The 25,582-nt window shown below is 58.3% G+C and overlaps 1 protein-coding gene and 1 pseudogene across 4 annotated transcripts in view; both read left to right on the top strand.

Moving 5' to 3' along the window:
- The window catches only part of LOC396781 (IgG heavy chain), a 79,435-nt gene extending 63,458 nt beyond the window's left edge, over positions 1–15,977 (top strand). For 2 of the 3 annotated variants that reach the window (XM_084967151.1, XM_084967154.1), the window contains exons 2-5: positions 14,329–14,622; positions 14,948–14,983; positions 15,111–15,437; positions 15,530–15,977. In XM_084967151.1, coding sequence (XP_084823277.1) covers positions 14,329–14,622; positions 14,948–14,983; positions 15,111–15,437; positions 15,530–15,858 — 986 coding nt within the window. In that variant the 3' untranslated portion in view covers positions 15,859–15,977. Of the gene's footprint in view, positions 1–14,328; positions 14,623–14,947; positions 14,984–15,074; positions 15,438–15,529 lie in introns of all 3 variants that reach the window. The other variant, XM_084967152.1, reaches the window with a different exon arrangement.
- Positions 15,978–17,168: 1,191 nt separating this feature from the next.
- LOC146402120 (immunoglobulin heavy constant gamma 1 pseudogene) lies at positions 17,169–18,893 on the top strand (annotated as a pseudogene). The gene is made up of 2 exons (XR_014811518.1): positions 17,169–17,486; positions 17,714–18,893. The product of XR_014811518.1 is annotated as an immunoglobulin heavy constant gamma 1 pseudogene (transcript).
- The last annotated feature ends 6,689 nt before the right edge of the window (positions 18,894–25,582 follow it).

Here is a 25,582-nt window from a genome sequence, read left to right as displayed (position 1 = left end):
GGCCACACACACACATATGCATCCACACCCACGTGCAGACAGGCAGACACACGTCAGGACACATACACAGCGGTGTGTGGAGAGGTTGATCCCAACCTCCTGGCTCATCTCCCCACCTCTCGCCCTGGGGAAGCGTGCGGTGGCCCCATGTCTGCGGGTCCATCGCGGTTTTGCTTCGAGTCCACTCGCACCCCTCCTTTTAATCCCACACGCAGGCAATGCCGCACGATGTCGGTCTCCGTCCGCGTCGCTTCAGCCAGAGGAGCAGGACGACCTCTAGGTCCGACCTCGTGGTGGCAAATGGCATCGCCGCATCCTTTGCACGGCTGAGCGATAACCCGTTGTGCCTGTGCCCCTCACCTTCTGCAACCGTCCGTCCAGACGGACGTTTGGGCCGCTTCCTGTCTTGGTCATTGCGAGGAGTGCTGCGACGGATGCTGGAGAGCCCGTGCGTTTTCACGTTGTGGTTCTCTCCCACTGTGTGCCCAGCACTGGGGTTGCCGCATCGGACGGCAGTTCTGTTCGCAGTGCTTTCAGGAAGCTCAGGCCGCTTTCCGGAGTGGTCGTACCTACGTCCCCACCGACAGCGTAGGGGGTTCCCTTTTCTCCACACCCTCTCCAGTATATACATCCCGTTTGCAGACTTTTTGATGATGGCCACTCTGGCTGGATTGAGGCGCTACCTCATGGCAGTTCTGATTTGCCTTTCTCTAATAATTAGCAACAGTGGGCACCTTTTCATGCGTTTTTGGCCAACTGCACGTCTGTCTTCTTTGGAGAAATGCCTGTGTAGGTCTTTTGCCTCTTTCTTGATGGGATTCTTCATAATCAAGCTGCATGCCTTGTTTGTATGTTTTGGAGATGAATCCCTTGGCGGTCCCTTCATTGGCAAATAATTTCTCCCTTTTTGTAGGTTGTCTCTTTGTTTTGTTTGTGGTTCCCTTTGCTGTGCAAAATATTTTTAAGTTTAATTAGTTCCCATTTGTTTAATTTTCTTTGTATTTCCATTGATCTAGAAGACGTGTCCAAAGAGATATTGCGATGGTTCATGTCAAAGTGTATCCTGCCTATTGTCCTCCAGGACTTACACATATCTGGTGCTACATTTACATCTTTTAATCATTTTGAGGGGTTTGTGCGTGTGTGTGTGTACACCGTTGGAGAATGTTCTACTTTTGCTATTTTACAAGTAGCTGTCCGGCTTTCCCAGCACCATTGATTGAAGAGGCTGTCTCTACTCTATTGAATATTCTTGTTTCTTTGTCATGGACGAATTGACTGTAAGTGCTTGTGTTTATTTCTGGGTTTTCTATCCAGTTCCGCTGATGTGTGTCTCTGTTTCTGTGACAGTGCCATACTGTTTTCATGACTGCAGCTTTGTAGTATAGTCAGAAGTCAGAGATCCTGATTCCACCAGTTCCATTTCTCATACTCAACATGCTTTGGCTATTTGAGGTATTTTGTGCTTCCATACAAATTTAAATTTTTTCTGTTCCAGTTCTGTGCAAAACGCCACTGGCAATTTGATAGGGATGGCGTTGGATGTGTAGATTGCATGGTTACTGCGGTCATTTGGACAATGCTGAGTCTTCCAATCCAGGAGCATGGTCTGGCTTTCCATCTGTTTGTGTCATCTTTGATTGCTTTCATCAGCGTCTTCTAGTCTTCAAAGTACGGGTCTTTTGCCTCTTTAGGTAGGTTTGTTCATAGGTGTTTTATTCTTTTGGATGCATTGATAAGTTTGATTATCCCCCCCCCCCGCCCTTTCTGGCCTTTTGTTGCGAGTGTGTAGACATGCGGTAGATTTCTGGGCATTAGTTTGTATCCTGCCACGGTACCTAATGCACTGATGAGCTCTAGCAGTTCCCTGGTGGTATCTTTAGGACTTCCTACGTGCAGCGCCATGTCCTCTGCAAACAGTGAGAGTCTTACGTTTCTCTTCCAAAAGGACGGCGTTAGTTTCTTTTTCTTCTCTGACTGCTGGGGCTAGGACTTCCACTACCATGTTGAGCACACGGCGGCCAACTATGTGGTGAGGGTGGCCACCCTAGTCTTGGTCCTGATCTTAGTGGAAATGAGTTCAGCTTTTCACCTTGGAGTGTATTAACGGCGGGCTCCTCCTATGGACTGTGTTCTGTTGAGGGGCATTCTCTGAGACCCTGATGCCCCCACGCACAAGTCCGAGGAGCCCTCTGAGGCAGAAGACCCTGGGCTTCCCGGGGGCCCCCGAGCCTCGACGACCTTCTCCCCTGTGGGCATTCTGCCAGCCCGCGTGCCGATTTTATACACCTTTGATTTCCTGGGTGGCATCACTTCTCACTTGAAACCCCTAGAGGGGCTTATGTTTCCTGGATTCGCCCTGGACTGGCACGGCAACAAGTGAAATGTCCTAGCAATACAATCCGATCTCATGAAAAGAGATAAAACTCAAAATAAACAATGTGAACTTACACCTAAACATCTGGAAAAGGAAAAAGAGACAACACCCAATATTAGTAGAGGAAAGAAATCACAAAAATCAGAGCAGAAATCAATGACATAGAGATGAAGAAAATGATACAGAAGATCAATTAAATCAAAATGTGGTTCCTTGAAGACGTCAACAAAATCGACAAATCTTTAGCCAGCTTCCTCAAGAAAAAAAGGGAGAGAGTTCACGTCTATAAAATTAGAAATGAAAAAGAAGTTACAACTGACACCACAGAAATACAAAGGACCAATATCAGTTCTTCCAATCCAGGAGCATGGGCTATATTTCCATTTCTTTGAATCCTCTTTAATTTCCTTGATAATGTTTTATATTTCTCAGCAAATAAGTATTTCACCTCCTTAGTCAGGTTTATTCTGAGGTATGTAATTTGGGGCCTGCTATTTTAAAAGATGTCATAGTTTTCTATTTCTTTGGTAACACTTTATTGTTCCTATACAGAAACGCAACCAATTTCTGAATGTTGCTCTTGTATCCTGCTACTTTGCTAAATTCATTGATCAGTTCAAGCAGTTTATGAGTGGAGACCTTAGGGATTTCTCTGTACAGTGTCATGTCATCTGCACAGAATGACAATTTCACCTCTTCGCTTCCATCTTGGATACCTTTTATTTCTTATGTTTGTCCCTTTGCTGAGGCTAGGACCTCCAATACTATGTTGAATAGAAGTGGTGAGACTGGGCATCGTTGCCTTGTTCGTAAAAGACAGCAATGGTGGTAAGGCTTTCGGCTTTTCTCTGTTAGGATTAAAGTGGCTGTGGGTTTGTGACAAATGGCTTTAATCTTCGACAAAGGAGGCAAGGATATAAAATGGGGAAAAGACAGTCTTTTCAGCAAGTGTTGCTAGCTAAAACGGACAGCCGCATGTACATCAATGAAACTAGAACACACCCTCACAACAGGCACGCACACACACACACACACACACACACACACACACTCTATATGGCTTAAAGACTTAAACAAGACATAACAAAACTCTTAGAAGAGAACACAGGCAAAACATTTTCTGGCATCAACCACACAAATGATTTCTTAGGTCACTCTCCCAAGGCAACAGAAACAAAACCAAAAATAAACCGATGGGATGTAATCAAACGTACAACCTTTTGCACAGCCAAGGAAGCCGTTAAAGAAAAGACAACCTACGGAATAAGAGAAAAGAGTTTCTGACAATGCAACCGACAAGGGCTTAGTCTCTGAAATATACAAACAGCCTACACAACTCAACAGCAAGAAACACCACCCAACTGAAAGACGGGCAGAAGACCTGAATAGACATGTCGCCAAAGAAGACAAAGAGATGGCCAACGGGCACACTAAAAAGTGCTCAACATCACTGTTCATTAGAGAAACGCGACTCAAAACTGCTATGAGGTACCAACTCACACCTCTCAGAATGGCCATCATGAAAAAGCCCACAAATAACAAATGATGGAAGGGGTGTGGAGGCAAGGGAACCCTCCTGCACTGCTGGTGGGAATGTAAACTGGTACAACCACTCCGGAAAGCAGTATGGAGGTACCTCAGGAAACTAAATGTAGAACTACCATATGACCCAGCAATCCCACTCCTGGGGATATATCCACACAAAACTTTCCCTGAAAAAGACACATGCACCCATGTGTGTTCACTGGAGCACTAGTCACGCTCGCCAAGACATGGAAACAACCTAAATGTCCATCGACAGGGGAATGGATTAAGAAGATGTGGTATATATACACACTAGAATACCACTCGGCCGTAAAAACGAACCAAATAATGCCATTGGCAGCAACACGGATGGAACCAGAGACTCTCATACTAAGTGAAGTAAGTCAGAAAGACCAATACCATACGCTATCACGTACGTCTGGAATCTAATATATGGCACAAATAAACCTTTCCACAGAAAAGAAACCCATGGACTTGGAGAAAATACTTGTGGTCGCCAAGGGTGAGGTAGTGGGGTAGACTGGGAGTTTGGGGTTAGTAGATGCAACATATTGCATTTGGCATAGATAAACTATGAGATCCTGCTGGAGAGCACAGGGAGCTGTATCTAGTCCCTTGTGATGGAACATGTTGGAGGATAAAGTGAGAAAAAGAACATATAAATATATACACCACACGCACACACACACACATATATGAATGACTGGGTCACTTTGCCGTAGAGTAGAAATTGACAGAACACAGTAAATCAACTATAACGGAAAAAAATAAAAAACATTAAAAAAAAAAAAACAGATGCTCGTCTCCATGGATTCTGAACACATTTTTGACAGAATTCAACACCCAACTTTTTCTTGATGATTTTTATTTTTTCCACTGCAGGTGGTTTACCCTGCTCTGTTGATTCCACTGTACAGAAAAGTGACAAAGTCACACACATATATATATGTAGACATTCTTTTTCTCACATTATCCTCCATCATGCCCCATCATAGGTGACTAGATAGAGGGAAACTACACCAACATACTAAAAGCCATATATGACAAACCCACAACTATCATCATTCTCAATGGTGAAAACCTGAAAGCATTTCCGCTAAGATCAGGAACAAGACAAGGATGTCTGCTCTCACCACTCTCCTTCCACGGAGTTTTGGAAGTCCTAGCCAGGGCAATTAGAGAAGAAAAGGAATCCAAATCGGAAACGGAGAAGTAACACTACCGCTCTTTACAGGTGACGTGCTGCGATACCTAGAGAATCCTCAAGGCACTACCAGAAACCTCTTAGAGCTCGCCAATGAATTTGGTCAAGCTGCAGGATACAAAATTAACACACAGAAATTGGCTGCCTTGCTCTACGTTAACAATGAAAGAGCAGCGAGAGAAACTAGGGAAACCATCCCACTGAGCAGTGCCTCGAAATGAATGAAATGCCCAGGAATAAACCTACCCAAAGACACAAAGACCTGGACTCTGAAAACCATAAGGCACTGCTGGAAGCAACCAAAGACGACACAAACCGGTGGAAAGCTAGACCATGCTCCTGCCCTGGAAGAATTAATACTGGCAAAAGGGCCATACCACCTAAGGCCACCCTCACTCTCAGTGCAATCCCTATCAAATCTCCAATGGCATTTTCCACAGAACTAAAAGAAAAAGGGTTTTAATTTGCATGGAAACACAAATACCTCACTGACCTGGGCTATACTACAAAGCTGCAGTCATCAAAACGGTATGGCACTGACACTCCCCCCCCAAAAAAGACATACATATCAGTGGAACAGAACAGAAAGCCCAGCAATAAACCCAAGCACCTATGCTCAATCCATCCATGACATAGGAGGCAAGACTATTCAACAGAGAAGGGAGAGTCACTTCACTAAGTGGTGCTGGGGAGCTGGACAGCTCCACGTAAAGAATGAAACCAGAACTCTCCCGAACGCCAAACACACCAAAAAAAATAAATAAATAAAAAAAATAAAAAAACCCTCAAAACAAATGAAACTCCTAAACGTAAGACTGGATACCTATAACTCACAGAGGAAAACAGGCAGAACGTTCTTTGACATAAATCACAGCAACATCTTATTTGATCCACCTCCTGGAATAACTACAATAAAGACAAAAGTGGAGTTCCCGTCACGGCTCAGTGGTAACCAAATCTGACTAGGAACCATGAGGTTGCGGGTTCAATCCCTGGCCTTGATCAGTGGGTTAAGGATCCGGCATTGCCATCAGCTGTGGTGTAGGTTGCAGACGCGGCTCGGATCCCACGTTGCTGTGGCTCTGGTGCAGGCCGACAGCTACAGCTCCAATTCGACCCCTAGCCTGGGAACCTCCACATGCCATGGGTGCGGCCCTGGAAAAGACAAAAAGACGGGAAAAAAATGAAAGAGAGAAAGAAGGAAAGAAGGAAAGGAGGAAAGAAGGAAAGGAGGAAGAAAGAAAGAAAGAAAGAAAGAAAGAAAGAAAGAAAGAAAGAAAGAAAGAAAGAAAGAAAGAAAGAAAGAAAGAAAGGAAGGAAGGAAGGAAGGAAGGAAGGAAGGAAGGAAGGAAGGAAGGAAGGAAGAAAGAAAGAAAGAAAGAAAGACAGACAGACAAAAGTAAACCAATGAGATCTAATTAAACTCAAAAGCTTTTGAAAAGCAAAAGAAACCATTTTAAAAGAGAAAAACAGGAGTTCCCGTCCTGGCTCAGGGGTTAACGAATCTGACTAGCATCCATGAGGAGGCAGATTTGATCCCTGGCCTCACTCAGCAGGTTAAGGATCCGGCATTGCCATGAGCTGTGAGCTGTGGTGTAGGCCAGCAGCCGTAGCTCCAATTCAACCCCTAGCCCGGGAACCTCCATATGCCACAGGTGGGGCCCTAAAAACCAAAAAAGACAAAGGAAAACAACCCACAGAATGGGACAAAATCTTTGCAAACAATGCAGCCCACCAAGGCTCAATCCCCAAAATATACAAACACTCTACAACTCAACAACAACAAAAAACAAACCAACAAACAACCCAATCGATAAATGGGCAGAAGACCTAAATAGACATTTCTCCAAAGAAGACATACAGATGGCCAGAAGACACATGAAAAAATCCTCAACAGCACTAATTTTTAGGGAAATGCAAATCAAAACTGCAATGAGGCACCACCTCACGCTGGTCGGAATGGCCATCATTAAGAGTCAGCTAACAGCAAATGCTGGAGAGGGTGAGGAGAAGAGGGACCCCGCCTTCACTGTTGGTGGGAATGCAACTTGGTACAAGCACTGTGGAAAACAGTATGGAGGAACCTCAGAAAACTGAACGTAAAACCACGATTGAACCCAGAAATCTCACCCCTCGGCCTGTATCTCGATACGACTTTCAGTCAAAAACTTACATGCACAACTATGGACTTTGCAGAAGGGTTCAAAATGGGCAGGACATGAAAACACTCAAACGCCCATCAACAGACGAACGGATTAAGATGTGGTTCTCACACAAAGTAAGAACTACGTCTCAGCCGTAAAAAAGGACCAAGTCACGCCATTTGCAGCAACGTGGATGGAACTAGAGACTCTCACACTGAGTGAAGTAAGTCAGAAAGAGAAAGACAGAGACCACATGACACCACTTATATGTGGAATCTAAAATACGGCGCGAATGATCCTGCGGACAAAACAGAGACAGAGCATGGTCATGGAGAGCAGCCTTTGCTTTCCAGGGGGAGGGAGAGAAGAGATTGACAGGGGGTTTGGAGCTGGTAGATGCAACTGGTCACATTGAAAACGAGTAAGTGATGGGTCCTACTGGGCAGCACACGGAACAGTGCCCGGCCTCTTGCGTTAGAACGTGAGAGAGGAAGGAGAGTGTGAAAAGAAAAAGAAGGTAAATGTATGTACAGCTGTACAAGGGTAATTGAAGGAACGTTGTAAATCAACTCTGGTTTTTAAAAAAAAAAAAAAATTTAAAGAAAGAAAACGTTCTCCAGAGGCAGAACGAGAAGGTGGAACGGCCGACAGGTCTCTGTCCTGCAGCGGCCGCTGACACGACCCCAGGACAGCGGAAATGAGACCCAGGCTGCCTGTCGGGCACACGGCGGCCGCCCCGGCACCCTGGTGATCCTGTGCAGCACGAGGTGCCCAGTAGAGGGGTGGGCAGGGCAGGGCAGGGCAGGGCAGGACCTGGGGACGCGGCCGCAGCAGGTGGGCTCCAGCCAGGAAGGAGCCACGAGTGGGGTGGGGTCTGCTCGCTGGGCTGGAGGCAGGGAGGGCACCTCGGCTCCAACATCCCAGCCGGGGACCCGGCCAGAGGAAGGGGCTGCGAGGATGTCTTCCAAGCATCTCTTTGCTCTTGGAACCACGTGGCGAAGCTTTCTGAAAGCAGACCAGACTGCAGCACCACGGTTTCTATTGTGAAGGGATTTTTCCAGAAGGAGTGGGACCTTGCGAACGGGGATGTGGACACAGGGTGGCTTCTGATCGAGCCCAGGGCCCTGTGCAGCCAAGTCTCATGGTCACGCCGTCCCGGCCGGACCAGCCTGCCCCCCACGCGGACCCGGGGAAGGCAGGGGTCCCATGACCAGCACGAGAACGACTGACTCGCCTTGACCTCAAGCCACCTCCAGGACCAGGGGCAGACGGCCCGGCACCACGAGGAGGAGGCAGAGCCCCGGGCAGGGCCCACTTGCCACTTCACCTCGCCAGAGAGCCGGGCAGATGGCGGCACGCGACTCTTGGGGCCTGACGGCCCCGAGCCCAGACGCTCTCGGGGCTTTGGCCAGACTCGCAGGGCTGCTGAGCCAAGCAGAGGCTACAAAGCTCCACGGGCTTCCAGGGCAACCGCTAGAGACACGTGGGCACAGCTCGCAGAGCCGGTGACCCACGGGCCAGATGGGAACCTCCCTCCTGTGCCCCCTCAAGGCGTCTCCCGGAACGGTGGCCTCCCACGGCGCTGGACGGGGCTCGGGGCAGGCCCGAGGCAGCACGGCGCCCACACCGTCCACTGGCCGCTTGGAAGGATTCAGCCAACACCACCCCAGGCCCGCTGCACAGCCGGGGTGGGGGCTGAGACGTCCCTCAGGGGTCCCCAGTCCCAGCCTGATGCTGAAGTTACAGGACGGCCCAGGGGCGCCCAGGGGACAGGGGGAGCTGCGGCCCTCCACGAATGAGGACAGAGGGTCCCTGACCCCCACGCACGGCCGGCAGGTCTCGGTCCACGCAGAGCAGTGAGCGGCTGCCCGCCAGCCCGCTCTCGGCCGGGCACCACCTTCACAACCCCTGGGAACTCTGTCCCCACGTGGGCAGCACGGGCCTGGGTCTGGGCAGCAGGCTGGGCCCAGCCACACACGCGGGGGTCACAAGAGGTGCCCGGTGGGGTCGGGCAACCAAGGGCTCACACTAGGGGCCTGGCACCCGGGCTGCAGTGGGCCAGGCGGCATAATCCCCGTGGGACATAGAGAACCACGACGTCCTGAGTTCCCGCACCCTCCCCACCGCTCACCCACCCCACACACCCACATGAGCCGCCAGGGCACTGTCTGGACTCCCCCAGGCCCTCTGGGACAGAAAGCAACCAGAAGAAAAGGGAACTTCAGGAAGCAGCCGGGCCACCCGGTTTCAATCCCATTCTTAGTGTGCAGGGCTGTGGGCAGGAAGGTCGTGCCTCCAGGGACCAGACACCCACCCAAGGAAGCAGGGCTGCAGGCACAGAGCACAGACACAAGGAGCCACTTGCACCTGGGGCCAGAGCAGGAGGGGCCCGGAGCCCGGGGCAGCAGGGGAGCCACCTCCTCGGCCCCCACACTCGGTGCGTGGGGTTCACGAGGACCAGGGGCAGGGGCAGCTGTGGGGGGACGAGGAGGGGAGACCCCACAGCAGGGCTGCAGCCGACCCAGCCCAGGGAACGCAGCCTGCACGCCGGTCATGTCGCCCGCCCAGCACAGGGACCAGGGAGCCCTGGCAGGGGCACGCCCACGCCAACAGAGCTGGCGCCCCAGAGGCCAGGGGAGGTCGGTGGGGCTGCCAGGCTCTGCGGAACATGATGGGCTGGGGTCAGAGGCCTGAGGGATCTGCTCGGCCAGGTTGCTGGAGGCACAGGGCTGGGCAGGGGCTGAGGACGAGGCCAGGATGGACAGGTGGGTCTGGGCGGAGGACCCAGGGAAGAGACAGACACAGCGCAGGGGACAAAGAGGTCACCTGGGGTTGCAGGGTCCTGTCCCGGCTGCCGGAGCCCGCTTGAGCCCCAGGGCAGGTATGAAAGCAGTAACTGTCGGGTCCCGGGGAAGGAGCCAGGGCCACGGGCAGCAGGTGAGCCGGGAGCAGAGCAGGCAGGGCGGGCCGGGCTCCTGTGTGCCCAGAGCTGGCAGCACAGGGACTGAGCCTAAAGCTCCACAGGCCGCAGGAGGGCTGACGGGAGCCAGGGGCCTGAGGGCAGGAGCGGGAGCCAGGGGCTGGGAGCTGGGCGCCAGTGCAGCTGAGCCAGCAACTAGAGGGAGCCAGGGACCAGACAGGCTCCAAGGGTGGTCGCGGCGAGAAGAGGGTGAGCTCAGAAGGGTCAGGAGCCCCTCCGGGAGGGGACCAGGTGGGACAGAGGCTCTGCCAGGGGGACGCTACCCAGAGAGGGTGGGCACCCAGGGCTCCGGGAACAAAGGCCAGCCCTGGGAAAGAAAGGAAGCCAGGAGTGGAGCTAGACAAGGCTGAGGGTTCGGGGGCAGGAAGAGGGGTGGTGACGCTGAGGCCCAGGAGCCCCAGGGAAAGGGGCAGGTAGGCTGCAGGTGAGCAGGGAACCGGGAGGGCGGAAGAGCTGTCCTTAGAGCTGCTGGGAACACATAGAGCTGGTGCAGGTGAGGAGGGGTTGGGAGGGCAAGGGGGCTGAACCTGAAGCTCCTCGGAACTGGTAGAGCTTGTGCAGATGAGCAGGGGCTGGGAGGGCAGGGGGCAGCCCTGGGACCACCTGAGAGCTGTAGATCTTGGGCAGGTGAGCACAAACTGGTAGGGCAGGGGAAGAACCTGCAGTTCCTGGGAGCAGGAGGAGCTTGTGCAGGTGAGCAGGGGCTGGAGGGCAGGGGGCTAAACCTGGAGCTATTGGGAAGAGGTTAGGCTTGTGCAGGCAAGCAGGGGGTGGGAGGGCGAGGGTCAGTCCTGGGAGCCCTTGCGAGCCGGTAGAGCCCAGGCAGGTGAGCAGGGGCTTGCGGGCAGGGAGCATCCCTGCGATGAGTTTGTGCAGGTGAGCAGGGGGTGGGAGGGTAGGGAGCCGTCCTAGCAACTCCTGGGAGCTGGTAGAGCTTGGGGAGGTAAACAGGGGCTGGGAGTGCAGGGGGCACTTCTGGGAGCAATTAGCACTCTGGCAGGTGAGTAGGGGCTCGGAGGGCAGGGAGCAGCCCTGGGAGCTCCTTGGAGCAGGTAGAGCTTGGGCAGGTGAGCAGGGGCTGGGAGGGCAGGGGGCAGTCCTAGCAACTCCTGGGAGCTTGTAGAGCTTGTGCAGGTGAGCAGGGGCTGGGAGGGCAGGGGGCAGCCCTGGGAGCAGTAGACCTTGGGCAGGTGAGAACGAGCTGGTAGGGCAGGGGAATGAACCTGGAGTTACTGGGTCAGGAGGAGCATGTGCAGGTGAGCAAGGGCTGGAGGGCAGTGGGCTAAACCTGGAGCTATTGGGAAGAGGTTAGGCTTGTGCAGGCGAGCAGTGGGTAGGAGAGCAAGGGTCAGTCCTGGGAGCCCTTGCGAGCCGGTAGAGCCCAGGCAGGTGAGCAGGGGCTGGGAGGGCAGGGAGCATCCCTGGGACCTCCTGGGAGCAGGTAGAGCTTGTGCAGGTGAGCAGGGGGTGGGAGGGTAGGGAGCCGTCCTAGCAACTCCTGGGAGCTGGTAGAGCTTGGGGAGGTGAACAGGGGCTGGGAGTGCAGGGGGCACTTCTGGAAGGCCCTGGGAGCAATTAGCGCTCTGGCAGGTGAGTAGGGGCTCAGAGGGCCGGGAGCAGCCCTGGGAGCTCCTTGGAGCAGGTAGAGCTTGGGCAGGTGAGCAGGGGCTGGCAGGGTGGGGAGCAGTCCTAGCAACTCCTGGGAGCTGGTAGAGCTTGGGCAGGTGAGCAGGGGCTGGGAGGGCAGGGAGCAGTCCTGGGAACTCCTGCGAGCAGGTAGAGCTTGTGCAGGTGAGCAGGGGCTGGGAGGGCAGGGGGCAGCCCTGGGAGCAGTAGACCTTGGGCAGGTGAGAACGAGCTGGTAGGGCAGGGGAATGAACCTGGAGTTACTGGGTCAGCAGGAGCATGTGCAGGTGAGCAAGGGCTGGAGGGCAGTGGGCTAAACCTGGAGCTATTGGGAAGAGGTTAGGCTTGTGCAGGCAAGCAGGGGGTGGGAGGGCGAGGGTCAGTCCTTGGAGCCCTTGCGAGCCGGTAGAGCCCAGGCAGGTGAGCAGGGGCTGGGAGGGCAGGGAGCAGTCCTAGCAACTCCTGGGAGCAGGTAGAGCTTGTGCAGGTGAGCAGGGGGTGGGAGGGTAGGGAGCAGTCCTGGGAACTCCTGCGAGCAGGTAGAGCTTGTGCAGGTGGGCAGGTGTGGGAGAGCAGGGGGCTGAACCTGGAGCTTCTCAGAACTGGTAGAGCTTGTGCAGATGAGCAGGGGCTGGGAGGGCAGGGGGCAGCCCTGGGATCAGTAGACCTTGGGCAGGTGAGAACGAGCTGGTAGGGCAGGAATTAACCTGGAGTTCCTGGGTCAAGAAGAGCTTGTGCAGGCAAGCAGGGGCTGAAGGGCAGGGGGCTAAACCTGGAGCTATTGGGAAGAGGTTAGGCTTGTGCAGGCGAGCAGGGGGTGGGAGGGCAAGGGTCAGTCCTGGGAGCCCTTGCGAGCTGGTAGAGCCCAGGCAGGTGAGCAGGGGCTGGGAGGGCAGGGAGCATCCCTGGGACCTCTTGGGAGCAGGTAGAGCTTGTGCAGGTGAGCAGGGGGTGGGAGGGTAGGGAGCCGTCCTAGCAACTCCTGGATCTGGTAGAGCTTGGGGAGGTGAACAGGGGCTGGGAGTGCAGGGGGCAGTCCTGGGAGCCCCTGGGAGCAATTAGAGCTTGGGCAGGTGAGCAGGAGCTTGGAGTCTAAGGGGCTAAACTGGAGCTATTGGGAAGAGTTTAGGCTTGTTCAGGTGAGCAAGGGGTGGGAGTAGAGGGGGCATTCCTAGGAGCTCCCGCGAGTTGGTCAATCTCGGGCAGGTAAGCAGGGGCTCAGAGGGCTGGAGCAGCCCTGGGACCATCTGGGAGCAGGGCGAGCTTGGGCAGGTGAGCCGGGCCAGGGGGGATGCAGGACAGGGCAGGGGCAACAGAGTGGGGGTGAGCTCAGGGGAGCCCCAGGCTCGAGGGAGGGGCCGATATAGGGCTAGCCAAGCTGGAAAGTGGGCTCCTGGGGGGAAGGTCTCCAGGACTCCGGGGGCAGGGGCAGGGCTGAACAGACGCCATGGGTCACAGGGATCGGGCCAACGGGCCCCAGCCCTGCTCCAGCAAAGTGAGGGCACATGGGACAGGACGGCTGGAGTCTTAAGTGGGAACTGCGGCACAAGGCAGTGCACATGGTTGGGGGATCCAAGCGGCCCTTATGGGCCTGAGCCAGGACTGCAGGCAACGGCCGAACAGAACAGGAGGGAGAGGACCGGCCCAACCGGGCAGGGGTGCATGGGGTGCTGGCGCCCCGCGGGAGAGGAAGGCCAGGGGCAGGGCTCGGCTGCAGCAGTGCTGCCAGGCAGGCTGGCAGCGGGAAGGGCAGGAGCAGAGGGAGGGCTCTGGCCTGAGCAGGCAGCTGGGAGGCCCAGAGCTGGGCTGCAGGGGCCGGGGCTCTGGGGAAAGCTGCCTCGGGTGAGCTCAGGGCCAAGCCAGGAGCCCCGGTGGAGGAGGGACCGGTGGGCCCAGAGGCCCAGATTTGGAGCCTGGGCCAGGGCCGGAGGGATGGCAGGGGAGGGGCCTCGGAGGAGACTACCTGCCCTCGCCCAGGGAAAGGGGCATGTTGGTGCCAGGGACCAACGCGCACGGGCCTTGACTGCAGAGCTGACCCAGAGGAACGGGGCCTGGAGAGCAAACAGCAGGCCAGGACCAGGGGCCAGGAGCAGAGCATGGGCAGTGGGTGGCAGTGGGTGGCAGTGTCCCTGCCAGGCTGGGGAAGCAGGACGGTGGCCTCAGGGGACCAGCAGAAGCTGGCCAGGAACACAGGCCACCCGCTGGTCGGGCCAGGCACCCACAGGGGCTCTGGGCCCTGGCGGGCTCTCATCCAGGCGGTCACCCAGCTCTGACCAGGCAGCTGCGCCCAGAACCTGCAGCTGCAATGGCAGCGAGCTGGGCGGCTGGTCTGCCGACTTTCTGGAAGCAAGTGGGTGCTGGGCGCAGCGGCCCCGCTCTTCTCGGGGCCCGATTCGCTGCCCGCCCCACAAGGAACAAGGCCCTGGCGGTCACGCAGCCTCCTCTCTTCCAGCCCCCAAGACGGCCCCATCGGTCTACCCTCTGGCCCCCTGCGGCAGGGACGTGTCTGGCCCTAACGTGGCCTTGGGCTGCCTGGCCTCAAGCTACTTCCCCGAGCCAGTGACCGTGACCTGGAACTCGGGCGCCCTGACCAGTGGCGTGCACACCTTCCCATCCGTCCTGCAGCCGTCAGGGCTCTACTCCCTCAGCAGCATGGTGACCGTGCCGGCCAGCAGCCTGTCCAGCAAGAGCTACACCTGCAATGTCAACCACCCGGCCACCACCACCAAGGTGGACAAGCGTGTTGGTGAGCGCCTGCGCTGGGGGCGGGAGTGCACGTCGAGACAGGCCGGGGTGAGCCCCCTGCCCGCAGGGACCAGTTCCCAGGATGGAGAGTCCCGCCCAGGGTGTCAGGGCCTCTCACCTCTGTCCCCTTCACCTGCAGGCCCAGGCTCAGGGAGGGGTCAACTCGGCACTTCGGAGAGGCCAGGGTGGGCACAGGCGGGACCCCTCCCCCGGCCCTGGGCCCCCAGCAGCACGAGCTGCTCTGGGATGTACCAAGACCTGACCCTGACCTGAGCCCAGCCCTGGGCCCTCCCCACCCCCAGTGACTCTGAGTGCTCTCTCCTCAGGAATACACCAGCCGCAAACATGTCCCATATGCCCAGGTAAGAAACTCGGGCCTCGCCCTCCTCCCCAAGGAGGTAGCCTGAGCCCAGGTTCGGCCCGAGGGGGGACAGGTGCCCAGGATGACCCCAGGCCACGAGCTGACCCGCACTCTGTCTCCCCCACCAGGCTGTGAAGTGGCCGGGCCCTCGGTCTTCATCTTCCCTCCAAAACCCAAGGACACCCTCATGATCTCCCAGACCCCCGAGGTCACGTGCGTGGTGGTGGACGTCAGCAAGGAGCACGCCGAGGTCCAGTTCTCCTGGTACGTGGACGGCGTAGAGGTGCACACGGCCGAGACGAGACCAAAGGAGGAGCAGTTCAACAGCACCTACCGTGTGGTCAGCGTCCTGCCCATCCAGCACCAGGACTGGCTGAAGGGGAAGGAGTTCAAGTGCAAGGTCAACAACGTAGACCTCCCAGCCCCCATCACGAGGACCATCTCCAAGGCTATAGGTGGGCAAGGTGGGCAAGGTGGGCAGGCGGAGAGGATCCCGTGGGGCCGCCTGGGGGGACCATCATGCTAACTGAGGTGCCTGGCTTCACAGGGCAGAGCCGGGAGCCGCAGGTGTACACCCTGCCCCCACCCGCCGAGGAGCTGTCCAGGAGCAAAGTCACGCTAACCTGCCTGGTCATTGGCTTCTACCCACCTGACATCCATGTTGAGTGGAAGAGCAACGGACAGCCGGAGCCAGAGAACACATACCGCACCACCCCGCCCCAGCAGGACGTGGACGGGACCTTCTTCCTGTACAGCAAACTCGCGGTGGACAAGGCAAGATGGGACCATGGAGACAAATTTGAGTGTGCGGTGATGCACGAGGCTCTGCACAACCACTACACCCAGAAGTCCATCTCCAAGACTCAGGGTAAATGAGCCACCCGCTGCACCCCACGTGCTCTCGGGTCCCGCGAGCTCGCCTGAGCCCCAGCGCTGTGTACATACGTCCCGGGCCAGCATGAAATAAAGCACCCAACGCCCTCTGGCACCCGCAATGCTGTCATGGTTCTTTCCGAGGCAGAGCCCCAGTGCAGGCGCCACCCGCAGGGCCAGGGACAGGACAGGCTCTGGGCCAGAGGCGTCCCCGTGGCATCGGGGGCAGCGGTCCCACCTGGGCCAGACCCGGTCGGTGGAGGTCTGAACAGGCCCCCTGGGGGCTGCCCGAGGCCGAGGAGGGAGCTTTGCCTGAGGCGGCCTCTCCTGCGGGCTGCCCTCCTGGCACACCTGCTCCGGCTGCTGTGTGTGGACGGACGGGAGAAGCCCTCCAGGCCCCCTCGGGGAAATGACTGCCCAGGTCGTCCCGCCTCTGTCCAAGCCCAAGCTCAGGGGCAGCGGCCCGTCCTTGTCCCCAGGTTGCCTGTCTCCTGGGTCTCCTGTGCCCACAGGGTGGGGACGGCCCTGCTCCTCCCGCAAACACCCGACATCAGGCCCCCACCCCGCCTCAGGCCACGGGGCTCTGCCCTGCTGGTCCCCGCAGGGGGCCAGGCCTGGGCACTCGTGGCAACACTCACCCCTGTGTCCCACAGGGGCAGAGGTAGGCAGCCCAGAGTGTCCAGGGGAGGGACAGTCCCAGACACCCCCAGGAGTGGAGCCCAGACCCACTGATATCAAGCCCCTCCCACCGAGCTTCCCAGCCGCCCCCACCCCACCGCCTTCCTCCACTCGCACACCCGGGCTCTCGCACACGCATGCACGCCGCCCCCACCTCCCAGCACACCCGCCCACCGCCTGCATCCACATGCACACACACCCGGGCACACACACACCTACCCACGCACACATGTGTACACCCCCGGGCCCTCACAGACCAGAGCATGGAGCTGGGTCTCACACACCCTCACCGGGGACACCAGCCCGGCCCCATCCCCCGAGGCCCCACGGGCTGCTCAGCCACACTGGCACACTAGACCACACGGACCCGCTCCGACGCCCGGCCCCACTCTTCCCCTGGCACCTACGCCCCCTCCGGAACAAGCAGAAATCCCCAGCCCGCTTGTCCCCAGCACAGCCGCCCCCGCGGCCCGGGGACACACACCCCAAGGCCGTCTCGGCCCTTCCCTGGGCCAGAGCCCACCGGGCCCCTGCTCGGCTTAACGCCCACCCTCCGGGCCTGGCCCCCTCGGAGAGAGGGCGGGGCCTGAGCCACTGGCCTGCACGGTCAGGACACCCCCTCCCAGACGGTCCCCATGCTCGGGGGCCCCCACCAGAGGAGAGGGGGCAGGACATCCCTGGCCAGGCTGAGACTCAGCCCAGGATGCAGGACTGGGGGGCCGGGGCCGGGGCCGGGCACTGAGCTCAGCCGGGGGGTCCCCCACCTGGAGCCACCCCAGGCCCCGCGGGCTGGCACAGCACTGACCACCCCTCCCCGTGCAGAACTGCTCCTGGAGGAGAGCTGTGCCGACGCCCAGGACGGGGAGCTGGACGGGCTCTGGACCACCATCTCCATCTTCATCACGCTCTTCCTGCTCAGCGTGTGCTACAGCGCCACCGTGACGCTCTTCAAGGTGAGCGGGCCAGCCCCGCTGTCACCCGTGCCCCGGAGCCCCCTGCCGGCCCCTCCCTGGCCCTCCCTGTGGCCACACTGTCACTGTGACGGCCCCTCCCTGTACCCGCCCTGGCCTCTGGTCCTCTCCGGGACACGGTGGCTGTCGGGGACCGCGGGGCTGGCAGGCGGACCCTGGGGGGCGGTCCACGTGCGGCGCGGGCCGCCCTCACCCCGTGCGCCCTGCAGGTGAAGTGGATCTTCTCGTCGGTGGTGGAGCTGAAGCGGACCATTGTCCCCGACTACAGAAACATGATCGGGCAGGGGGCCTAGGGCGCCCTCCAGGGCGGCCAGGGCCGCCCCAGACCCGACAGGACCGCGTCCGTCAGCTCAAGCTGCTCCGCCTGCGCCAGGCCTGCCTCCGCCCTCTGACCTCGCCCACCTCTGGCTCTCGGCCACCTCGCCCGCACCTCTGCCCTTGGGCATCGCGGCCCCCTCAGAAGGCGCCCCGCACCCCCACCGCCCCTCGGAAGCCCGAGTGGGCAGCAGCTCGGGCCCCGACCTGACTTGATGGACACCCACCACCACCAGCCCCCGCCAGAGCCACGGGACACCGCCGGGGCCACGTGTCCTCACCAGGAACGCCCGGCTCAGCGAGCGGGTCCAGCCGGCCACGAGGAGACCGGCGTCCAGCGGCTGACGGGACAGGGCCCGGGCTCCCTGTGGACCCCGTCCAGACCGGGCTCCAGAGGCAGGGTCCCCGAGAGGAGGCTCCTGTGTCACAGCCTGGAGTGGGAACAGCTGCCCCCAACGCCAGCGTCTCCCAGCAGGGAAGTTCCCAGACGGGCCACCAACAGGCGCTCAGGTCACCTCCAGCCCAGGGCATTCGAGGGAGGAGGACCTGGGCCCGAGGCCACGGCAGGAGCCCCGGTGGGGACAGAGCGGCCCTGCCCAGGGAGGCCGTGAGGTGCCGCCAGACCGGCCTCCTGGAGGGGGTCCCGCTGACTTGGACCCCCGCAGGCAGGATGGGCCCTCACTGGACACAGGCAGGGGTGGAGGGGCCACCCAGGGTACAGGGCAGCCAGCCCATCCCAAGGTCCGCGGCCTGAGTCCCGTCTATCGGACCATCCGTCCATCCAGCAGGAGATCCTTCTGCCTGCCCCGGGGCTGGGATGAGAGGTGAAGAACCCCCAGGAGCGAGCCCCAGGCCCCGGACCCCCCAAGGCCGCCCCAGAACGGACTCTCCCGCCCTGTCTCTGCGGGAACCCCAAGTGGGTTCACGGCATCCGGGGAGCAGCCTCGGGACTGGGAGGGAAGGCTCATCCGCCGAGCTGTGGTCGCTCTTTCTCCTTGGTGAGTGTCTGGAGCCCAGGCACTCTCCTCACTCTTGCTCTCATTTTTCACAATAAACCACTTTTACAACCCCTCAGCTCACTGGGACCTCTGCCTGTGTCACCCGCCTCCCCCCCGAATCCCAGCCTGGCGTCCTCCCACGACCTCCGCCCCTGGCATCCCCCCATGAATTCCTCCCCCACCCCCAAGCCTCCTGGGCACAGCGGCCAGCCTGGGGCCTGGCGGGGCCACGAGCGACTCGCATGTGTTGGCTGTGTCATCAGCCTGTGCTGCTGTCACAAACACCACAGCTGGCAGAGTCGCCGAACCAACTGCACCAACTCAGAGCTGAGACTTAGGTCTTCCTGGGGTGACATGAGGCCGCAGCCGGGGAGGCAGCACTGCAGGGAGCTCGCAGGTACCGCTCGCTCCAAGCAGGAGGGGACTGAATGTGTGTGACAGGAGGGAGGGCCTGGGAAGGCCAGGCCAGGGGGGTATCGGGGGACAGAGGTCGGGAAAAGGGCTGGCCCAGGGAGCAGAGCTGGACCCGGCTCAAGCGCTCAGGACAGACGGGTCAGGGAGAAGGATGCGGGGGGGGCGGGGCGCAAAGGGGACCGGGGCTGGAGGGGACAGGACTCTCCCAAAAGGGCAGAGCAGGGGGCCCGGCTGCCCGTGCTTCCTAGTCACAGCTCCAGGAAGGGGGACAGGGCCAGCCCGGGGCTGTCCCAGGGAGGCATTTGACGGGAGCCGGGTCACCTGGGGACATGACCTGGGCCACTGAATGCTGGCGCTGAAAGCCTCTCGGGGCGAGGGGAGGAGCCCCAGGCCGAGGCCAGCACCACGGTTTCCCAGGCCAGGAGCTGTGGTCCTGCTCAGCCTGGCCCAGAGCCCAGGGCATCGGCAAGGGCCCCTCCAGCGTCCCGCAGGGAACAGGATGGAGACGGAGCCAGAGCAGCATGCAGGGAACGGACTGCGTCGCTCCAGGGGTCCCTGAACCAGACACGGGGAGGCCGGGACGTGCGGCCAGAGCATGGACGTGGGGTGGACAGCAGAGGCCAGGCATGCAGGGCACGGAGCGCCCTCCGCCTCCAGGTTCTGGGGGCTCAGGCCACGGTCCTGGGGCTCACCCCACACCCTCCGTTTCCCTCACCCTAAACGTCTAGCCAAACCTGAACGTGCCCATGGGCCACGCAGCCTGCTCAGCCCCAGGCCCTGGCCCTCACGTCTGTCCCCGCACCAGCCATCAGCCCCTGGCCGGCCCACTCCCGCGGGACCGCCAGCATGGCGACAGCGGGGCTGGCCCCCGCACCCTCGAGAACTCCCCCACCGGACCCAGGCCTCCCACCCTGACCCCCAGCAACGCCTCATCCCACGGCAACCCCACCTCTCCACGTGCCCCGCGCACCCCGAGCCCAGGGCCCGACGCCAGCCCCTGAGCCCCTCGGGCTCCCCTGAGTGAGCCTGAAGCCAGACTCCCGCGGCCTCCTGACCCCTAGACCCCCAGCATTAGCTTTACACACACCGGTACCATCTCACCCTGCCCACGCACACCCACATCTGCGTCGTACACACACACACACACACACACACCCCCACGGGCACATGGACGTCCAGGATTTCCAGCTCAGCCCCAAAGCCGAGGGCACTAAGGGGCCCCTCCGATCACAGCCCCCACGCCCCCCCAACTTGGGGCCACTCCCGGAAGAGCGTGGCTCCCCCGCAGAGAGAACCCCGCTGGACGTGGGTGCCGAACACCCATTCGCACTGAACCACCCTCGAAACAGAGCGCGGGCCCACGGTCCAGCCCACACTCAGAGCCCACAGCCAAAGCGAGGGCTCAGAGGCCAAGGCCGGCCCACGGTCCCCGTGCACCCTGCTCCGGAGTCCGAAGCCAGCCCAGCCCCGCCAGGCCTCCCTCCCCAGGCTCAGCCCGCCCCTCCCTGCCCCCAGCTCCCAGTGCCCGTGCCCCCCGTGCCCAGCCCAGTCCCTGTGCCCACCCCCACCCCTGCGGTCCACCCTCCCTGCTGGCCACCCCAGGCCCCAGGCCTGCAGAATGAGGAGGCAGAGAAGCCTTCTGGGGAGAGGCCGTGGGACCCTGGGGCTGCGGGCAAGGCCCTCGGGGTGGGAGGGGGCCCTCACGGAAGGAGCTTCCCGGGGGGTCCACGCGGCCGCCGTCTCGGCCCAGCTGCCCCACCCCCACTCACCGTGGCCTCGCCGGGGCCTCGCTCCTTTCTTAGCAAAGCTCCTTCTCCCTGAGGAAACTGTGCAAGTGGGGGAGGCTGCCCTGGGTATCAGGGCGGCTGGGGTGGGGGCACTGGGGATCTGTGTGTGTGTCGGGGGGTGCACTGTGGCTCTGCACTGACGGAGGTGGGATGAACAGGGGATTTACCGGAGTGGGGTGCACTGGGGATCTGTGCAGGTGCGATGGGATTCCCAGGGAATCGGTTCAGGAGCAGGTGGCTTTGCCCTGGGGATCTGTTTGCATGGGGTGGGGTGCACTGGTATTCTGTGCAGAAGACATGGCGTGCACTAGGGATTCGTGCCGGTGGGGTTGGGGTGCACTGGGGATCTGGGCAGTTGCGGCGGGGTGCAGTGGGGATCTGCGCAGGTGTTGGAGTGCACTGAGGTCTGTAGGGTTGGGGGGCACTGAGTAGCTGTGCAAGTGGGGTGGGAGATGCACCGGGACCGGAAGTGAGGGGGTGGGGTGGGCTGGGATGGGAGCAGGTGGGTGGGGTGCCCTGGGGATCAGGTAGGGGGCCTTCGTGATCACTGGCATTGGCAGGGCAGGGGGTCCGGGCTCTGGCGAGTGAATCTGTACCTAGACGAAGGCCAAAGCACACGTAAATACATCCACACCTCTGACTCTCAGCTGCAGCCGCCCGCCCAGGACACACGACCACCATCCGCAGGAACCAGCCCAGGCGGCGGCTGCGCCCTCTGCCTCAGACCTGCCTCTGTCTACAGGGACAGCCCGCCGGACAGGAGGTGCCCTGGCCACCACACGGGGCCGAGCCGCGCTGGCCGACCCGCTGCCCCTGCCCCACGGCCTCCATCACCACCCCGACACGCCCTGTGGGAAGGAGCCCTCTGCACGCGGGAATCCTTTGAAACGTCGGCGTACGCATCACACAGGGGGTTCACCTGTACTGCCTGTGCGCCTAATGGGCCCTGCTATGCACACGCCACCTTCACAGTAAGAGTGAACACTCCCAGGCGTCGGAGACCCACGGGGCGGCCCCGCCAGCGGGTGGGGGCCGCTCCCTGGGGGCTCAGAACACACGGCCTCGGCTTTGCCCCTGGAAACACGTCCAGTGGAGCAGGAGACACAGGTGTCCGGCAACGGCTCGGGGCCGTGGTTGCAAACGGCGCCCGATGCATCCTGGGACCTGGACCCAAGGAGGGGGCGAGGGGGAAGCTGGCCAAGCCGCCTGGGCAGGGAGGGGATGGCTCCCGGAGGCGGAGGTGAGCAGAGAAGGGGGCGGCGGGGCCGGCCCGGGGCCTGAGCAGCGCCGCGGGCGGGGAGCGTCCTGCTGGGACCACCGCTCTGCCCTGGGCCCGCCCTCCTCGTCCTCACAGGACTGACCTCAAGCCAGGGCTGCCCGCACCTGAAGGGCACGCAGACCACCCCAGGAGGAGACTCCGGGCCTTTCTCTTTTTCGTTTTTTAATTTCATTTGACTTTATTCTATATTATTTTATATTATACCGTTTTAGGGCCACACCCACGGCATTTGGAAGGTCCCAGCCTAGGTGCTGAACCAGAGCGGCAGCAGCCGCCTGCACCACAGCCACAGCAACACCAGAGCCGAGCAGCCTCTGTGACCTACACCGCAGCTCGCGGCGACGCGTCCTCATGGACGCCAGTCGGATTCATTCGCGCCGCGCCATGACGCAAACTCCTCTTTCGCAATTTCTTCCATTGAAGGGTAGTTTTACACCGTCGTAAATTTGCCATGTTGTGTTACTTTCAGGTCCCCGGCACAGCGGCCCGGCCACACACACACATATGCATCCACACCCACGTGCAGACAGGCAGACACACGTCAGGACACATACACAGCGGTGTGTGGAGAGGTTGATCCCAACCTCCTGGCTCATCTCCCCACCTCTCGCCCTGGGGAAGCGTGCGGTGGCCCCATGTCTGCGGGTCCGTCGCGGTTTTGCTTCGAGTCCACTCGCACCCCTCCTTTTAATCCCACACGCAGGCAATGCCGCACGATGTCGGTCTCCGTCCGCGTCGCTTCAGCCAGAGGAGCAGGACGACCTCTAGGTCCGACCTCGTGGTGGCAAATGGCATCGCCGCATCCTTTGCACGGCTGAGCGATAACCCGTTGTGCCTGTGCCCCTCACCTTCTGCAACCGTCCGTCCAGACGGACGTTTGGGCCGCTTCCTGTCTTGGTCATTGCGAGGAGTGCTGCGACGGATGCTGGAGAGCCCGTGCGTTTTCACGTTGTGGTTCTCTCCCACTGTGTGCCCAGCACTGGGGTTGCCGCATCGGACGGCAGTTCTGTTCGCAGTGCTTTCAGGAAGCTCAGGCCGCTTTCCGGAGTGGTCGTACCTACGTCCCCACCGACAGCGTAGGGGGTTCCCTTTTCTCCACACCCTCTCCAGTATATACATCCCGTTTGCAGACTTTTTGATGATGGCCACTCTGGCTGGATTGAGGCGCTACCTCATGGCAGTTCTGATTTGCCTTTCTCTAATAATTAGCAACAGTGGGCACCTTTTCATGCGTTTTTGGCCAACTGCACGTCTGTCTTCTTTGGAGAAATGCCTGTGTAGGTCTTTTGCCTCTTTCTTGATGGGATTCTTCATAATCAAGCTGCATGCCTTGTTTGTATGTTTTGGAGATGAATCCCTTGGCGGTCCCTTCATTGGCAAATAATTTCTCCCTTTTTGTAGGTTGTCTCTTTGTTTTGCTTGTGGTTTCCTTTGCAGTGCCGCATATTTTTAAGTTCCGTTAACTCCCGTTTGTTTTATTTTCTTTCTGTTTCCATTATGCCAGGAGATGGATCCAAAGAGCTACAGCTGTGGTTTCTGTCAAAGAGTGTTCTGCCTATTATCCTTTGGGATTTATAGGCATCCGGTCTTATGTTTAGGTCTTCGATTCCTTTTGAGTTGTGTGCGTGTGTGTCTGGCGTTAGAGAGTGTTCTGCTTTCATTCTGTTACGTGGAGCTGTCCGGTTTTCCTGGCACCGATCTTTGAGGAGACTTTCTCTTCTCTATTGACTACTCTTGCCCCTTCGTCATGGATGGATTGACCTGCCTCCTCTTCCAGCGATGTATATGTTTGGTTTTAAGCCAGTGCCATACTGTTTGGGTGACTGCAGCTTTGTAGTAAGGTCTGAAGTCAGGGAGCCTGATTCCACCAGCTCCATTTTTCTCACTTTTTCCTCACTCATTGCGTTGGCTATTTGGGGTATTTTGTGTTTCCATGCAAATTTTTGAGGTTTTTTGTTCTAGTTCTGTGGAAAATGCCATTGGAGATTTGAGAGGGATTGCACTGAGAGTGAGGGTGGCCTTAGGTGGTATGGCCCTTTTGCCAGTATTAATTCTTCCAGGGCAGGAGCATGGTCTAGCTTTCCACCGGTTTGTGTCGTCTTTGGTTGCTTCCAGCAGTGCCTTATGGTTTTCAGAGTCCAGGTCTTTGTGTCTTTGGGTAGGTTTATTCCTGGGCATTTCATTCATTTCGAGGCACTGCTCAGTGGGATGGTTTCCCTAGTTTCTCTCGCTGCTCTTTCATTGTTAACGTAGAGCAAGGCAGCCAATTTCTGTGTGTTAATTTTGTATCCTGCAGCTTGACCAAATTCATTGGCGAGCTCTAAGAGGTTTCTGGTAGTGCCTTGAGGATTCTCTAGGTATCGCAGCACGTCACCTGTAAAAAGCGGTAGTGTTACTTCTCCGTTTCCGATTTGGATGCCTTTTCTTCTCTAATTGCCCTGGCTAGGACTTCCAAAACTCCGTGGAAGGAGAGTGGTGAGAGCAGACATCCTTGTCTTGCTCCTGATCCTAGCGGAAATGCTTTCAGCTTTGCACCGTTGGAATGCTGTTAACTGCAGGTTTGTCAGACATGGCTTTTACTCTGTTGATGTAGTTTCCCACTAGAGGTTTTATCAGGAAGGGGTGTTAATTTTGTCAAAAGCTTTTTCTGTATCTGTTGAGAGGATCAGATGGATTTTGTTGTTCGGTTGGTCGATTCTCGGATATTGAGGGATCTTTGCATCCCTGGGATAAAGCCCCTCGATCATGGCGAGGGATCTCTTTATTGTACATGTGAACGCAGTTTGCTAATATTTCGTTGAGGATTTTTCCATCTATGTTCATCGGTGATATTCACCTGTCATTTTCTCCTTTTTTTTTTTTTTTTTTTTTGGTTTTTTTTGTTTGTTTTTTTTTGTTTTGGTATCTTTGGTTTCGGTATCGGGGCGATGGTGCCTTCACAGAATGAGTTTGAGAGTGTTCCTCCCCCTGCAACTTTTTGGAAGCGCTTCAGAAGAATAGGTGTTAACTCTTCTCTGGATGTTTGACAGAAGTCATCTGCGAAGGCGTCAGGCCCTTGACCTAGGTTTTCTGGAAGTTTTTAAATCACATTCTCAATTTCAGTGCTTGTCACTCGTCTGTTTGTATTTTCTAGTTCTTGCTGGTTCAGGCTTGGTAGGCTGTTCCCCTGTAAGAATCAGTCCATTTCCTCCGGGTTGTCATTTTATGGGCAGACAGTGGCTCCTACTAGTCTCTTATGAGATTTGTGTTTCAATTGCATCTAGTTTTCGTCACTGATTTTATTGA

The sequence above is a fragment of the Sus scrofa genome, chromosome 7 (genome assembly GCF_054392235.1).
Source record: "Sus scrofa isolate SSC_HxYL_T2T_F1_AM1 chromosome 7, Sscrofa_HxYL_maternal_Yorkshire_Landrace_v2.0, whole genome shotgun sequence".
NCBI lineage: Eukaryota > Metazoa > Chordata > Mammalia > Artiodactyla > Suidae > Sus > Sus scrofa.
Note: the sequence above shows the minus strand (reverse complement) of the source record. Positions and strands in the feature narration are given on the sequence as shown.